We start from the raw sequence: 16,934 nt of genomic DNA, 5'->3' as shown, positions 1-16,934 counted from the left end.
TGACTGCTCATGAGTTACGTGAATGCGCTGTCATCTGTAATTTTGGCTTCGAGGGGACGCTGTGTGTCTGTAGCCCTGTGACACAAAAGACAAACATCAGCAAGCAGCCGACAGTCAACAACGCAAATTATCTTCTGATACTGATATGTGGTCGATAAATCAATGTATCCCTTATTCATACAGAAACCTGCATGAGAGCTAGTCATTCATTTCAATCATCCCGATCATGATTGTGATCCTGCTGCAGTTAGAGAAAGTTCTGTTTTCCTCTGACATGACACACTATGACTCGAGGCTCTAGCTAATGTTATCTGCATCATAAATATGAACCAGCTCCAGTTAGCAGCAGGCTAAACTACTGGCAACATTTTCTCTCCATCTCTGAAACACTTTGCTGATATTGACTTGTTTTATTTACTGTCAGACTGTTTTTGAAAAGTCCGTCTTCCTTTTTTGGGTTGCTCTGCAGTGTAGGCAGTTGTTGTCAATGCTGGAGTAGCAACTTTCCCTGCAGGACTCTTCGCCATTGAATCAGGCTTTCACCATCTTAAGGGACGTGCATTTGTAAGTGATCTGATTGGCCAAAGTCTCCCATCATGGCGAGATTTTTAAAAGTCTGAAATCGAAGCAAAGAGAAGGTGCAGAAGTCCAGTTTTCTCTCAGTACTCTTGACCTACATTATGGGATTTTTGCCCAGTGATGCCGACATTAAACCGCCTCCTCCTTCTTTAAGCGAGCACATTCTGTACATGTCCTACACTTTAGGCAATCAAACAAAGTAGACACACCTGTGTGACAGTAAAGGCCTCATTAAAAATGCTCTGACATCTGAGTGTCGTATTGCAGGTATGTGCTGCCCCCTGGAGGACGACCTCGAAACACAGAGTTCACATGACATCACAGAGGCGAGACTGACGGTGCAGTTTGTATAGAACATTTATTTATTCAGAGCAGATGGCCGTAAGATGCAGTCACTGCAAGCACACACCACTGTCCAGTCACTACAACACACACACACTCACACACACACACACAGGTTTCATACAGTCAACAGCAGAGAGCAACACATAACACACTCTCACACACACTCACACAGCCTCTCTCAAGCATCCACATACAGTCACTGCAGAGCAGAGGAGACACCGGTCGGCGTCTGTTCAGAGAAGCACAGGCGGAAAACCAAATAAAAACAGCTCGGCCTTTTCTTTGAAGAAAGAAAATGAACAGTACTTTTGCTCCACAACATATCTGACCATCTGTGTTTGTTATTTTCACCACTGTGGCCTGACCCCGATCCCCACACGCCCAAACACACGCCTCCAACATGAGAGATGACCAAAATGAGACCCGAGGAGAAAGGCAAATAGTGACAGTTTATAAATCTGCAGCAGTGCGGGGAGGAGACGAGGGCATGTCTGTGTGGTGGGAGTACGAAAGAGAGTTGACCTTTGACCTCTGTGCAGCCTCTGATAGGGGAAGTTGTGGTCGATTCACATGCACCGAAATAGATAAACGTACTTTCTGCCGGGAAATTTCACATAAACATCAGGTCGAAAGATTTAAATATACACCTACATTTATTACACGTGGTTACAGCTGGACCAAACATCATAACGGACAGTTTACTGATTAGCTCATTTGTGCCCCAAAACTAGATTTAGTATTCGGAAAAATAGGGCAACATTTGTTCTGATTGATCGAAAGTCTTTAAATCTGGTACGGACATATTTTGGGCAAATATCTAACACTACATTTTTAAAATTTTTAGATCCCCAGCTGGCACACGACAAAGCTTCAGTGTCGTAATGTGGTTGAAATGATCTCAGTTGTTGTTATTTTAACATATAACGAACATTGAAACAACATTTAATTCTGATGGTTGTAAGAAGGTGAACAAAATTCTCACAAATCAACACTGAAATTTCAAAAAGATCTGTTTCAATGTCAAAACAATTTTGAAACAACATTTAAAGTTGATGAAACAACTGCGAAATCAATGTTGATTCAGCTCTCAAAATCAAAACAAGTCGATAGTGACGTTGATTCAGCAGACACGAGACAAATAAAACGCCAGCCGGGAATGAAAAATCACACTTTTGTAAATCGTCAGGATTTTTTAAAAAACGAGGAAAAACTTTAACGTGTTTTACAAAATGTTTTGTGTGCATATTGTTGATCTTCGACTTTTTGGAGTTCAGATATACCAAGCACTCGATTCTGCTCCTTGTAGTTTCTGACGTGCCGCCATTTTCTTTGGGCACATCCTGGGACAAAGATATTTGTGGTGTTGTACCGACGTAGTGTGTTTATTTTTAAAGAGACTGTATGTAAACTTTAAATTTCCTTCGAAAACAGAAGTGTATCTTAAAAGAGAAAGAAAACTTGACACAGCGTCCCAGAACGTCAACAACCAACACACCCAGGGTACCTTGCACGTCATATGTGGACGTGGAAAGCCCATGACCAAACGTTGATGTGTGACGAGGAGTGAGAATGTGTTGCCTTTTCGGCGTCTTTTTTAATGGTCAAATTAATAAATCAAATCAAACAAAAGTTCAGGTCTCAGGAAGATATGGAGCCAGAGTGTGTGACGCTTGTTTTCTACAGTTATTTTAAAGAAGTCGCTAAAAATAGTCATTAAAATAGTTGCGAGTCGAAATATTCTTATTAACTTTCTTGCTGAGAGTTGGATCAGATGATTCGTACTAGTCTTGTTTTTTTAAGCTACTTCAGATAAGTGCATTTTCCAAAATGTCGCACTGTCACTACCTTTAATGTTCTCACCTGAATACAGTGTCTTACCTGGGACAACTAGATGTTAAATGTTCCTGCGAGCACGTGAACGCATCGTGTGAAGAGGCCAAAATGTAGCTGTCGTATTAAAATAAGTTTTCTGGGTTTCGTCTGATGATTTTATGTTTCAAATATCACATCTCATCAGTGGCGTTTGGGGGCGGCTGCGTAATTTCCTGTGATATCGACTAACAAATCAAACCAGAACACGAGAGAGATCCTCAGATATTGTACATACCCATCTACTGTATTGTAGTCAGACCAAAATCACAAAGCAAGGCACATGTTTCAAAGAAAAAGAAACAAACATTGCATTTAAAATGATAGAAAAATAATAAAACGTAACAACAAGAATTGCTTGTATTATACACATCGCCACACCTGGACACATGTAGGCAGAGGAAAATAAAAAACAAACGCTTCCTGGTTATATCCCAACATGGTATCCTACAATGGTTGATCGGCTCGGACCACTTTAAGCATGGAGAAGCAAACTGACTCAACACTCAGATTAGATCTGTTTACTTTGAAAAATAGTCTTCAGGATGACACACACATCATAAATACACTTCTTATTTTTTTTTTTTGCAAATATCCATATATATAATCTCTATGTGATCATAATTTAAATACCACAACTATTCTCTGAAGTCTTACTCGTTTATATGAGGAGTGTGGTCGGCTGCTGTCGCACTGTGAAACCTGGATTTTATTAATAAGCTGAGGTGCATATGGAATATCAGAGTATTGCACCTGTGTGAGGAACTTAAAGGGGCACTCCACCAGTTTTACACATGAATATGGGCGTTCTAGTCCTGGTTAGTTAGTGCAGCTTTTTACCAGGTAGAGAGGGTCTAATGAAACACGAGGGCTGTACCAAATGTCAGTCATCTTACACTGAGACATCATCACCCTTAAAACTTTCCAAAAGGTAGAAGACAGGGGGACGACTGTGTCCAAAATCCAGCAGCTTTACGACAACACATGTGACAAAATTTCCTTTGAACTGATTTTAAAATACTTTCACAGCAAAAATGTATGTATGCGATTAATTTAGATTAATTAATCGCAGAGCATGTAAGTAATGTCTTGCCTTTTATTACATTTTTTGTTGGCTTTGTTGACTTTGCTAACAGCTAGCCGTTAACATGCGGGAACATAGTGTCCTCTGCCCACCCTCTGGTCTCTCCTGGTTGGCCAGTGTTAGCCTTGGCTAACACTGGCCAACTTGCGGTTTAGTGCTCCGCTAACTTAACTGGGGATAAAACAATTTAATTGTGTGGCTCTTCTAGACTTTTAAAATGTTATTAGATCGAATGGGTCCAATCCCCATAGTGAAACGAGTCATTAGCAGGGATGTAACGTTTAACAAAATGTATCCGCTGATCCACAGACGTCTCCTCCACAATGTATGTCTTTGGAAAAAAGTCTTTTTGGCCCTATGACATCACATAACTGTGTAGTTCCACTTTTGAACACGATGTTGAATTGGCTTCAAAGCCCGGCGCTCTTACTGGGGGCTTGGTACCACCTGGAGTGGTGCCACTCATTGGGCTGGTGGTGGCCACCCTTCGATCTCCCCCACATATCTCTCTGGTGAGAAAGCAGCTTCCTTTTTTTTTTTTTTTTACCACAAACCCCCTTTGGCATTGTTAACTTTGTTAGCACCACTAGCGATGCTAATTGTGCTAACAGTGCTAACATCGTTAACGATGCTTAAGGGGGCAAAATTAAGCTGCTTACTCAGCGGAAGACCTCGGAGGGAGACTGGAAAGTGGGCATATTGTTAACATAATTAACTTGTAGACCGACATGCATAACCAGCCAAAAATATTCAAGGCTATTAACCAATGACATCCCTAATTAAAGCAGAATATTTCATTACATATAAACACTGGGAATTTTGAAAATGATTACATTTTTTTTTTCCCAATAAAATTCAGAATTATGGACTTGAAAACACCCTGGAGTTATTATAAATTTTTGAATCACACAAGTTTGCAGCCACCACTGGAATCCAATTCAGCAAATAGTATAATACTAATACAGTTAGTGTAGTCTGATTCAGTGGTTCCCAACTAATTCGGCCACGGGGTTCAGATTTCTTCTTCTTCTCTAAGTTAAAGGTCCACACAGTTTAATATATTCAGTGTCATACTTGCGTTTGGCCATGTCCTCAAGCTAGTTTGCTGTCTTTGTTAAGTATCTGTCTGTTAGTCATTCACTCTACAGCAGGAATCAGCACTTCAGAGTAAAAGCTATGTGCCCGACTTGACATGTTTGTTGTGTCATTTGTGGTTTATTAAGAGTGGACCCACTTTTGGGCCGCGACCCACCAGTTGGGAACCTCTGGTCTGATCTATATCTGCACCTGCGCAGAAATACAGGGTTTAAACTGACTGAACAAACATGCAAAACAAGCATTTAAATATTGATTTGGAATTTTGTCAGTGTCATAAATGAAGATTTGAACCACTTGGTACAGCCCTGTGAAAGACATGAGTTGCATCATGGGTAGTGTAGTATCCAGACTCTTTATGGAGGTGTGATGCTGAATCACTGGGGTGCCCCTTTAAACATGAAACCATCCAGCTTCACAGATCTCTGCTGCCGCTCGCACTTTTTTTTAATTTTTTTTTTATCCCATGTCATGGCAACACACTGTCGTAACCATGGTGATGCTGATGAGGATGGTGAGGGTGATAATGTAGATTGTCATGGCAACACGGGGTGGGTGGTTAGGAGCGTGTGGGACGAGAGAGAGATGGAGATGGAAAGAGGACGGTCGTCCACCGAGGTGTTAGGGAGGACGTGATGTGATCTACGTTTAATTTCCTGCTGAGAAGATTTCAGGGATTCTGGAAAGTTTTGGATCTGAATATACGAGTGAACACGGGGCCTTAAAGTAGGGATGCACCAGTATGTGACCGCAGATCCAGATTCAGTCAGATGCATGTTAAATAGTGTTATAAAATTAAATGTTTCCTCTATCACTTACATTCACTCACCAGAGGCAGGCTGCTGACCAACAGGTTTTAACACACCTATAAAAATAAAAGCCTGCTCATAGATTCAGGATTTCTCAATGAAGGAGAAGCAACACTTGTAGTTCTGATTTTTTTAACATGGTAAATTATTTTTTAGAAACAAATCACTGTTCAAATGAGAATGATTAATATGTCTGAGTAGGACTTTTAAATTTTGGGACAAAGGAAGCACAAATACTGGATCGTTAATCTGCATCATCTGATAATTTAAATTAAAGGATAACTTTGGTATTTTTCAACCTGGACCCTAATTTCCCCGTTTTCTTTCTTTCTTTTCCTTCAAAGTGCGATTAACAGTTTTTGAAATAGCGCTGCAGCCTGTAATCCAATGTAATCTTTCAGGGCAATTAGCGACTCGTCAATGAACGTCCACTAAAAGTGTTTGTTTTTGTCACTTGTTATTCTTAGTGTGATTTCACACCTGCCCTGTTTGGTTCGATACAGCACTAATGGTTACCATGACCTGGATGACTGAGAATCGCCACCGATATATTTCTGATTTGTTCCGTTTTTTAAATGTCGTCTTCTACAGTCGTATCTCGCTTGAACTACGTTAACGACCACGATCTCTGCTCAGTTTCTTCCGTAAGCTTTTAGAAAGCGTGCACACATACAGAGGATGTATGTCAGTACCGCTGCTGCCCTGCTTGCTCTTTCAGCCCTACCTCCACCCCAGCATCCACCAATTAATCTATCTCCCCAATATCTCATGTAAACACATCTGCGAGGAGTGATGAGGTCGCCAAACTCTGACTATGTTCTGCTGTTGAAATAAACATTTAAACGTGAGATGTCTGACTGAACTGACATCGTACGTAAATGAGACGTACGTTAGTGCTGCGCTCACACCGAGTGGTTACATCGCAGGTGGTTTCGCCCCTCGCTGGCTGCAGCGCTCTCAATACGGGAACAATTTAAAAACGGTTGTTCCCATTAGACACAAAACAGGAAAAATAAAGTCCAGGTTGAAAAATTTCCCTTCAAGGTATTGGAAGAGGAAAAGTTGCATCAATCCATCCCTACTTATAAGTGTTTGAAAATAGTCAAAAGGTTTTCAGTTTTCTGAGTTTGTTGCTGGATCCTTGTTTTCTTCAGCGATAACAGCAGGTATCAGGAATGATTTGAAACCGTCGGGTCAAACTGAGTTCCCATCTCTCTGTAGCCACATGTGTCTGACCCTGCTGCTTGTGGTGCAGCTGAGTCCAATCTGACCTTTGACCCATCCTCCTAAAATCTTCACCACCTCCACTTTGCTAAAACTTTGCTCCCCTTTAACAACATCCTGAAATCCTTCATTCAGACAACCTGCTGTCGCCTTCCTGCAGCTTCCTCTCCTCTCACTGGGTTCATATTGTGCAGACTCCCCATGTGTGTGTGTGTGCAAGCTGGCTGCATGGGTCATTGTGCTTCTCCTGTGTGTGTGTGTGTGTGTGTGTGTGTTGGGGGTGATGATGAGGATGCAGCAGAGTGTTTTGAACGCAGCCAGGACTGAATCTGATCCTGAAATTCCAACATGCTCTCATGCACACATCTGTCACACTGTCCCTATCTCACACACTCACACACTCTCTCACACACTCACACACTCTCTCACACACACACACACTCTCTCTCTCTCACACACACACACACACACACACACACACACACACACACACACACACACACCTCAGGAGCTGAATAGTCTCGTTTTGGTCACAGATAAAAATCTTTCCACCAAGTCATTTACATCGTCACAACACCAGAGGTCACCATTCCACACAGAACCAAGACATCAAACCAAAGAGCTAGAGATTCATATTTATCGGTATATTATATATATTACTGTGCTAATGCAGGACTTTTTCAGTAGATATAAACTCTCCATGCTTAGAATGTACACATACCAGACTATGATTCATACACAGTTGGTTTTTCAATCAGTATTAGTTTAGTTTATTTGTTCGCCGTCGGAGCTTCAAGAGTCCGTGTGGAGTTCTGAAAAGACCCACGTTTTGATTGCAGTCTCCTCCATCTTGTTGCATTTCTTCTTCGTCTCTCCGTCTTGTGATTTTTTTTTTTCCTCTCCACATCAGTCCTTTTTTTTTGTTTCATTAAAGCCTCTCTCTTTGTCAGCGTCTCTCTCTTCATTCTCTCTGCCACACGTCTGTCCAGGCTTGTGGCGCTGCTCCGTCATTTTCATCGTCAGCGACAGGAGATGAGAGGAAGAGGAGGAGAGAGGAGGTGTTCCAGAGCAGCAGCGATAGACGGACGGATGGACGGACGGACAGCAGGAGGAGTGAGAGGGGGATGAGCACGACAGAGAAAGGAGGATGAAGAGAGAAAGAGAGAGGAATAGAGAGGCATGTTGTTGCCCATTGTGCCGTCTGAGTCACTCCTGATGCAACGTTGCCGTGGAGACACGCTGACTGGTTTCTGTGGTTACTCCAACATGGCGTCCAGCTGGTCGGCCAGGTCGTCGAACATGCTGCCGATGTCGTCGAGGATGCTGACCGTGGTCTTCTGTTCGGCCACAGAGCTAAACACACACACACACACACACACACACACAAGCACAACTTTATAACAGCGAAGGGGAACAATTCAGGACCGGGACACTCAGTTTATGTATTTCAGTATTTCAATGATAACAATAATTGACGAGGATTCAACTGACCTTTTGCTAAGTCCCGCCCCCGGACGCAGACTGGCCAATGATAACGTAGCGTCAGGCCGGCTCAGACCAGGGTCCGACAACAACACAGCTGTGCTCCATTGACTCTAATGCAGTCGCTTCAGGTTTCCTTCATTTTCAGTCATTTTTAGTTACAGTGTGGGCTCCGTGCTGACCGCAACAGCTTGTCGGACCATCACAAAGGGGCGGGGCTCAGCAAAAGGTCAGTTTCATAGTTATTTAAAACATGTGGCCAGTGCATTAGTAAATTAACTGTTCTAAATGTCAGTGTCTATTAAAACCTTTTTTGATGACTTAAGTTTTAATACCCTCCGCATTGGTCTGTGATCGGGAGCACTGATCTTGTATTGCAGTGTAGAGCGAGTCCTAGTATCATAAGTATGCTAAGAAAAGGTATTTGGTCATAAACCAAGTCCATCCATCCATTTTCATCCGCTGATCTGGAGTTGGGTCGCAGAGGCAGCAGGCCAAGCAAAGCACCCCAGACGTCCCTCTCCTCAGCGACGCTTTCAAGCTCCTCCTGGAGGATTCCGAGGTGTTCCCAGGCCAGATGAGATATGTAATCCCTCCAGCGTATTCTGGGTCTGCCCCGGGGCCTCCTACCAGTGGGACGTGCCCAGAACACCTCTAACAGGAGGCACCCAGGAGGATCCTGATCAGATGTTGAACCACCTCAACTGACCCCTTTCGACGCAAAGGAGCAGCTGAGCTCCCTCCAGATGTCTGACTCCTCCCCCTATCTCTAAGACTGAGCCCAGACACCCTACAGAGGAAACTCAGTTTAGCCGCTTGTATCTGTGATCTCATTCTTTCGGTCACTACCCAGAGCTCATGACCATAGGTGAGGTTTGGGACGTAGATGGACCAGTAAATCGAAAGCTTTGCCTTCCGGTTCAGCTCCCTCTTCACCACAATGATCTGGTGCAGCGCCCACATCACTGCAGAGGCCGCACCAAACCGCCGATCTATCTCACGCTCCATTTTACCCTCACTTGTGAACAAGACCCTGATATACTCTAAGTCCCTCGCCTGAGGAAGCAACTCTCTCCCATCTCGGAGAGGGCAATCCACTGTTTTCTGGCAGAGGACCATGGCCTCAGATTTGGAGGTCCTGACTCTCATCCCATCCACTTCACACTTCAAACTTCCCCAGTGCATGCTGGAGGTCACACTGTGAGACGCTAACAGAACCACATCATCTGCAAAAAGCAGAGACACAATTCTGAGGTCCCCAAACCAGACCCCTTCCTCCCCTCGACTGTGCCTGGAGATCCTGTCCATGAATATCACAAACAGGATTGGTGACAAGGGACTACCCTGACGGAGACCGAGAACATGTTTGAGTTTGCGCCGAGTATGCAAACACAGCTCTAACTTTAGTCATACAGGGACCAAATGGCTCGTAGCAGTACCCCCCACAAGACTCTCAGAGGGACGCGGTAGTAAGCCTTCTCCAAGTCCACAAAGCACATGTAGACTGGATGGGCAAACTCCCAAGACCCCTCCAGCAGCCTCGCAAGGGGATAGAGCTGGTCCACTGCTCCACAGCTACTCCTGAATCTGAGGTTCAGACCGTCCTTTCCAGCACCCTGGAATAAAGTTTTTCCGGGAGGCTGAGCAGTGTGATACCCTGATAGTTGGAGCACACCCTCCTGTCCCCTTTTGTGAAAATGGGAACCACCACCCCGGTCTGCCACTCCACAGGCACCTGATAATGACTGAAGTTTGTATCTGTGAAATTTGTTTGTGTGAGTATAAGTGTGTGTGTGTGTGTGGTCCTTACTCATCCTGCCGCAGTATCTTATCCTCCACAGCCTGCAGAGCCGCTGCCAGCGACGCACTCGTCTCCTCCAGTTTCTGATGCACCAAAGAATCCACACTGAAGTCCGGCGTTGTCGCGACCGGCGCCGTCACCCCGCCTCCTGACATCCCGCTATCCACAGACACACCCCCAATGGAGGAGCGAGGGGGCTTGACAGGTGGTGGGGTCGGGCTGGGAGTGGCAGGGGTCTGGGGCGTCTGTGGTGTGGGCGGGGTCTGCGGGGTGTGTGGGCTCTGGGGAGATGGGCTCAGTGGCTTGGTGTTTGGCGGGCTGGGGATGTTGGAAGGGGGGAAGCAGGGGGGTGAGCTGGTCTGTCGGGCCATCGCAGGGTGCTGCTTCACTGGAGCGTTCGCCGGATTCGGGGCCGGGGTCGGAGAGGGGGGGCTGGTCATCGAATGGATGAGCTTAGCCGGTTTGGGTGCCGTGGGCGGAGGCGTCGGTTTAGGCGAGACAGGAGGAGGGATCTTCTTTCCTTCCACTACAGAAATAAAGAGAGGAAAAAGAGAAGTGTCGGATCACTGAGTGCGTCTACATCCTGACATACGACGCAGCCTCAGAATGAAGGAACATTTTCATAATCTGCAAGAATGTGGAACAATCATAGTTCTTGTGGACTCCCCAAGTTTGGCATTTTGGCTGTCGCCATCTTGGATTTTTGGAGGCAGAAGTGGCCATATTTGGACAAGAGGGTGCAGCTAACCCAACCACTAACTGTTAGCTTGATTAGCAAGGTGCATTTACCAACAGTTTGTACTGTTGATTGTGTCTCGCCGCTTTTTATGACGGCAGACCCAGTCTTTCACTGCGGTCATTTACAGCAGCCATAAACGCCAAGATATTAATTTTACTACAGAGCACCAGCAAATTTAAAATGATAACCTCGTCCTCGCCCCCACCTGACACAAACACACATCACACTGTGAGTACCTGGGCTTCCAGGCGTCCCCGGGCCCGGCAGGGGGACTCTCTTGTTGGAGACAGGCTGCGGGGGCGTTGGTGGACCTCCCTGTCTCTTAATCTGAGCCACGACAGGCTTCGGGGAAACCGGAGGCTTTGGTTTTCTCACCGGACCTCCTTCATTGGCCACTGGAGCTGATTGGTCCACAGAGTCCCGGCGAGGAGCAGCCATTACTTGTTGTGGTTGAGGCTGAGGTTGCGGCTGCTCCGTCACTCCAGTATCAGACACCGGGCGGCGTTTCACTGTGGCTGTGCCGTTCTGGTACGGCACCGGCTGCGTGGTGTTCGGCTGCCCAGTCGCCACAGGCTCTCCGTTGGCGGCCATGTCTGTGTAGCCCTCTGGCTCCTTGTCGCGGCTCTTGGGCCGTCGCTTGACGGTGGACGACTCCTGGAGGGTGAAGTCAGAGCCATTGGGGTGGGGCTTGGAGCTGCTGCGGGGCCGTCGCTTCAAGGTCCCTGTGCCCTCGACCCTGGAGATGTCCTCCTGCGCGTAGCCTCCGTCTCCCTGGGGAGCCTCGCCGTCGCCCTGCAGACAGACACAAAATACACACTAACGGAAAATTCATACATTCGTGACAAGAGGTCATTGCACAAACAGTCAAAGCATCGACAAAGATCAATGGATAGCACGAATAAAGCTTACAGAACACAGAAGCTCTGATATGGACTCGTAAAACGTTTAAGCACATTTAATTTTAGCACGTAACGTTACATAGAAACATGATGTCGATATAATATTTACATATATATAGATCGATAGACGGACAAACATGTATATAGATAGCTACCTGTCCTTCTCCTTCTCCTCGACCCTGGCGGCGGATGGTCAGATTTCCCTCGTCTGCAAACGGCAGGTTCTCCGATGAGCTGCCGCTACCTCCCGAGCTCGGGTGGGGGGAAGACGGAGGGTTGGGGGAGGAGGAGTTTACAGGGGGAGGGGAGGTTTCAGGCTGGACGGAGGGAGCGGGGAAAGCAGTGGGAGCTGGTTGGTCACGCCTGGCAGCCGCCACCAGCTCCGTTACTGGGCCACTAATGGTCCGCCGTCTGTTCACCACTTCGCCGTCCAGACCGATGGCGTCACGTGTTTTTCCCACCTGGTAAACAAACAAACATACAAGTGGTTAATTACGCTTTGATCATTAATTATATTTGTATATTTTTCATTTTTAGAGAAACACAATTTTTTTTTTCACCTGCAGGAAGTTCTTCTGCAACGCCATGCCTTTGGCTCCACCCCCTATGGAAGACATCTCCAACATGGCGGCGATGCTCCTCACACTACCCACGCTGCTCGTCTCCACATTAGCGGCCTCCACAGACACTCCCAGGTCGCTGGCCCGTCGCTGTTGGTGGTAAGGCACGTCCAGCATCCCCCCTGTGGTGGTGACCATCTGCGGCTGCGCGTTCGCTTCTGTCAGGTTGGAGTTGGAGGTGGAGATCGCAGAGCTGGAGCGTTTGGGCGGCGGTGGGGGCGGGCCTTTTTTCTTCTGACGCAGAGCAAACGACTGCGTCTGATTGCGGCTGACGGTCTTGTCCTGGTTGCGGACGGAGTGGCTGCGACTGACGCGGTGGGTCACCGTGGCGTACTTAACTCCATCCGCTCTGACGACGGCAGAGCCCTGACCTCCCGCCACTTCTGCATCTCCCTCTCGTCCTCCGCCTCCACCTGCCCTCTCGTCACACTCACCGTCTGAGACGGCGTATCGGTTGAGACTGTGGGCGCGTTTCTTCTGGAGCGCTGAAGGCTCTTCTTCTCCCTCAGCCAGCTCCGCCTCTGGTGGGAGGCAGAGGACCGGGACCTGTTGTTGTTGTTGTTGTTGTTGCTGCTGTTGTTGTTGTTGCTGCTGTTGTTGTTGTTGTTGTTGTTGTTGTTGTTGGTTCTCCCTGACCTCCATCACCTGTGTCTGTGGGTGGTGCTGAGGGTGCGCCTGGTGCTGCGGCTGGACTTGAGGCTGCTGTTGTTGCTGAGGCGGAAGCTGGTTACATGGAGGTCCGCGTTGGGTTGGAGACTGAGGAGGGTGGGAGCGCGGCGACTGAGGTCTCTCCCCCTGGATGAACTGAGGGGACGGCTTGTGTTTGGCCTGCGGGGAAGCTGTGCTCTGGACGGAGGAGGTGGATGAGGAAGAGGAGGTCCTGGTCTTGGTGGGGGTGTGAGGCGGCGTGTAGGGAGGCGCAGGCTGCGAATGGGAGTGGGAGTGACGGTGTTTGCCTTGAGAGGAGACGCTGCCTCTGTGAGAGGAGGTGCTTCCCTGGCTGCTCTGCTGCCTCATAGTCCGCGCCTCCTTCTTTGGTGGCCCAGCACCTCCTCCTCCTCCACCTCCACCTGTCATCACCTCATCGTGGTCTTTGCTGCGTGTTCGCTGAGCTTTGACCTCCTGACCTGGCTGGGTCATGGCACTCTGTAGCTCGGTGCTCAACTCGCTGTCCTGGAAAGTGCTCATCTTTGGAGACATGATTTCTGAAACAAAGAGACAGGAAGCAGCACAATAAGTCAATCAGATCAATATGGATATTAATCTGAACAGGAGAGGAGGTCCTGACTGTGCTGCGACAGAGATAATTAACTATTTGACCACTGAAAACTATCATGTGTTCGCTCACCGTCTGGAGGCGGGCTCTCCATTGACATGACGTCCTGCTGCTGTGTGATTGGCGGGGGTTTCTTTCTGAGGGAGCCCCGCCCATCTGAACTGCGCTGCATTTCAGCCAGTCGCTTCACCGCCAGCATCAGCTTCTTCTGGTGGCCTGAAGTATTGACAGATTGGAATTACAGTTCTTGTTTAACTAAGAAAACCTTCTCTTGGATCACTTTAAATATTTGTTTTTACCTCAAGAAAATATATTTTCTAGTATTATGTCTATTACATCATCATCAATATAAAATGTTTTAAAAACGTTAAAAAAAAGTGACAGTATGTAATCTAAAAAAAAATTAATAAAATAATAAAAATGTCATCATAAAACTTATAGCAAAGTACTAACTTTCAATAAATGTCATATTAAAGTATGTCATAAAAAATCCTAAAAATGTCATTGAAATATTCATTGATTTTAATAAACAGTCAGAGTATAGTTTGTCAAAAAATCATAAAGATGTCATAATATAGTATGTCATAAGAATTTCATAAAATGTCCAAATATAGTATATTATAAAAGATTCATAAAAATGTCATATGTCAAAAAATTCAAACAAATGTCATAGTATGTCATGTAAAACAAATCCTAAAAATGTCATAGTGTAGTATGTCTTAAGAATTTCATAAAATGTCATAGTATAGTATGTCATAAAAAAATCCTAAAAATGTCCAAGTATAGTATTTCTAAAAAATCATAAAAATGTAATTGCATATTATCTAAAAAAATCTTAAACTGTCATAGTTTATCATGTAAAAAAATCCTAAAAATGTCATAGTATAGTATGTAAAAAAAAATAAAAATCATAAAAATGTCATATTATGTCAAAAAATCATACAAATGTCATGGCATAGTATTTTATAAAAAAAAAAATCATAAAAATGTCATAGTGTAGTATGTCATAGAAATTTCATAAACATGTCCAAGTATAGTATTTTATAAATAATTTCATAAAAATGCCATAGTATACCACGTAAAAAAAATTCATAAAAATGTAATTGTATATTATCTAAAAAAAATCTTAAAAATGTCATAGTATATAAAAAAACATAAACATGTCAGTGTGTAGTATGTCATAAAAAATCACAAATATGTCATAGTATAGTATATATTTTAAAAATAAATAGCATTAAATAAATTTCTTAAAAATGTCATAAAAAAGTTGGTCCAAAAAAAAAATAAAAAAATGTAAGAGTATATTATGTCATAAAAATAATTTAAAAGAACAGTGTGGCATAAAAGACTTTCATAAAGAAGTCATAATACAGTATGTGGGGGGAAAAAAAGCATTTTTTGGACACATTAACGTTTACGACAGATCTGACCCTGGCCTCTAAGCTGGCAGAGTCCTGGAATAAACTGCTGTCCATAGTGCTGCTGAGTCTTGTTGGCAGACACTGACACATGCAAAGAGGACGCTGTTACCATCATGGTGGTCACGTGTTCCACTGTAAGAAACATGTATTGAATATCTCACCCAGTTTAATGATGCCTATTTCCTGCAGGTCCTCCCAGGTGATGTCAGTGATGAACTCAATGTTCTCGTAACCGTTCTGCACCAACACCTGGTGGTACTGGCTCAGACCAATAGCAGACAGCCACTCTCCTAGATTGGCCTATAGGAACACCAGAAACAAGACTGCTCACCAGGCTCACCCAAACCTCCTCTGTAGGCAGCTGTTAAACAGGCGGAGCATCTAACTGGTCACTATAGTGTTGTGTGTGTGTACTCACAGGTTTGTGCTCAGGCAGCCACTCACTGACACTCAGCTTGTTGATCTCTGATGTCATCTTCTTTCTGTGACCTGGTTTAGTTATTCCGATAGCTGTCAGATCCTACACGCACAAACACACAACACAGACGAGTCAGATACAGCGGTGGCGTGTTCACAAAGTGAAGTAAAATTTCCCCACGACTCCAGCAGTCTTTCAAACACTCACACACACACACACACACACACACACACACAGAGGAAAACTTGCAACACAAAGAAACGAGTGACAGCGTGACATCTGATGAAAGCTTCTGCCAGTTGGGAACAGAGCAGAAATGTGAATGTCTCCAAATCATAAGAGAAGCAAGGAAAGCAAAAGCAAATGTCTGCAGTGAAAAAGAAGCCTCTAGAATCGAACCTTTAAATTCAGCTCCATCTATTTCTGCGTGACGAGGAAACAAAACAAGCTCGTACTCATACAGTGTATTGAAATGTGTGCAGATTTATTTTGAGCTGTAATTACCAAACAAATACGGCGCATCATCCTGTCGCTGCCTGTTTACTCATGTTTCTGTGTATTTCAGTGACGGACACACAAGAACACACTTTTACAAACGTACATGAACAATCACACTCACCACACTCACACACACACGGTTACATAACTCATAAACTATATGCAACTGCGACTCAAACACACTCCATGAGGCCAGAGTACTACGACATATCTCTGATAACAAAACCCTTAAAGTCAGCTCAGCTCTGAACCATTCAGCATGCACAGTGTACGTATAGATACAAATAATTCATGTCTGCTATAAATTATTTGTATGTAGGTGAGCGTGGCAGAGCGTCGGTCTGGTTCCTCTGAACAGGCAGCAGCAGTGTTGAAGGTGATGGGAGGGTCAGGAGGCTGTTTTTAATTATTCATTCCTTTATTTAATTTTCTCTTTTTAGTTTGTACTTCAGACTGAACCCTGACTACAGTGTGTGTTTTAAGAACTTGCCTGGTGCTATTTGAACATGTATTTACTCATCTAAATATTTAGCGTTGAGGGGTACTCAGACGTTTTAGCACTTCACTTTCACTTAAGGTGCTTTCACACCTGCCCTGTTTGGTTTGATCAAACTCAAGTTTGTTTGCCCCCTCAGTGTGGTTGGTTTGGGCAGGTGTGAAAAGTTTGTTTGCCCCCTCAGTGTGGTTGGTTTGGGCAGGTGTGAACACAGCAATCACACTCAGGTGCGCACCAAAACAGCCGGACCGAGACCTTCTTGAAGAGGTGGTCTCAGTC

At 45.0% G+C, this 16,934-nt stretch overlaps 1 protein-coding gene across 3 annotated transcripts in view; it reads right to left on the bottom strand.

Moving 5' to 3' along the window:
- Window positions 1-3,020: 3,020 nt before the first annotated feature.
- Window positions 3,021-16,934, bottom strand: part of caskin1 (CASK interacting protein 1) — a 153,126-nt gene continuing 139,212 nt past the window's right edge. For 2 of the 3 annotated variants that reach the window (XM_050069315.1, XM_050069316.1), the window contains 8 exons: window positions 15,662-15,763; window positions 15,405-15,543; window positions 13,895-14,038; window positions 12,487-13,751; window positions 12,082-12,387; window positions 11,264-11,843; window positions 10,298-10,814; window positions 3,021-8,358 (listed from right to left, as the gene is read on the bottom strand). In XM_050069315.1, coding sequence (XP_049925272.1) covers window positions 8,262-8,358; window positions 10,298-10,814; window positions 11,264-11,843; window positions 12,082-12,387; window positions 12,487-13,751; window positions 13,895-14,038; window positions 15,405-15,543; window positions 15,662-15,763 — 3,150 coding nt within the window. In that variant the 3' untranslated portion in view covers window positions 3,021-8,261. The remainder of the gene's footprint in view (window positions 8,359-10,297; window positions 10,815-11,263; window positions 11,844-12,081; window positions 12,388-12,486; window positions 13,752-13,894; window positions 14,039-15,404; window positions 15,544-15,661; window positions 15,764-16,934) is intronic. The other variant, XM_050069314.1, reaches the window with a different exon arrangement.

This window comes from Epinephelus moara, chromosome 18 (assembly GCF_006386435.1).
Source record: "Epinephelus moara isolate mb chromosome 18, YSFRI_EMoa_1.0, whole genome shotgun sequence".
NCBI lineage: Eukaryota > Metazoa > Chordata > Actinopteri > Perciformes > Serranidae > Epinephelus > Epinephelus moara.
Note: the sequence above shows the minus strand (reverse complement) of the source record. Positions and strands in the feature narration are given on the sequence as shown.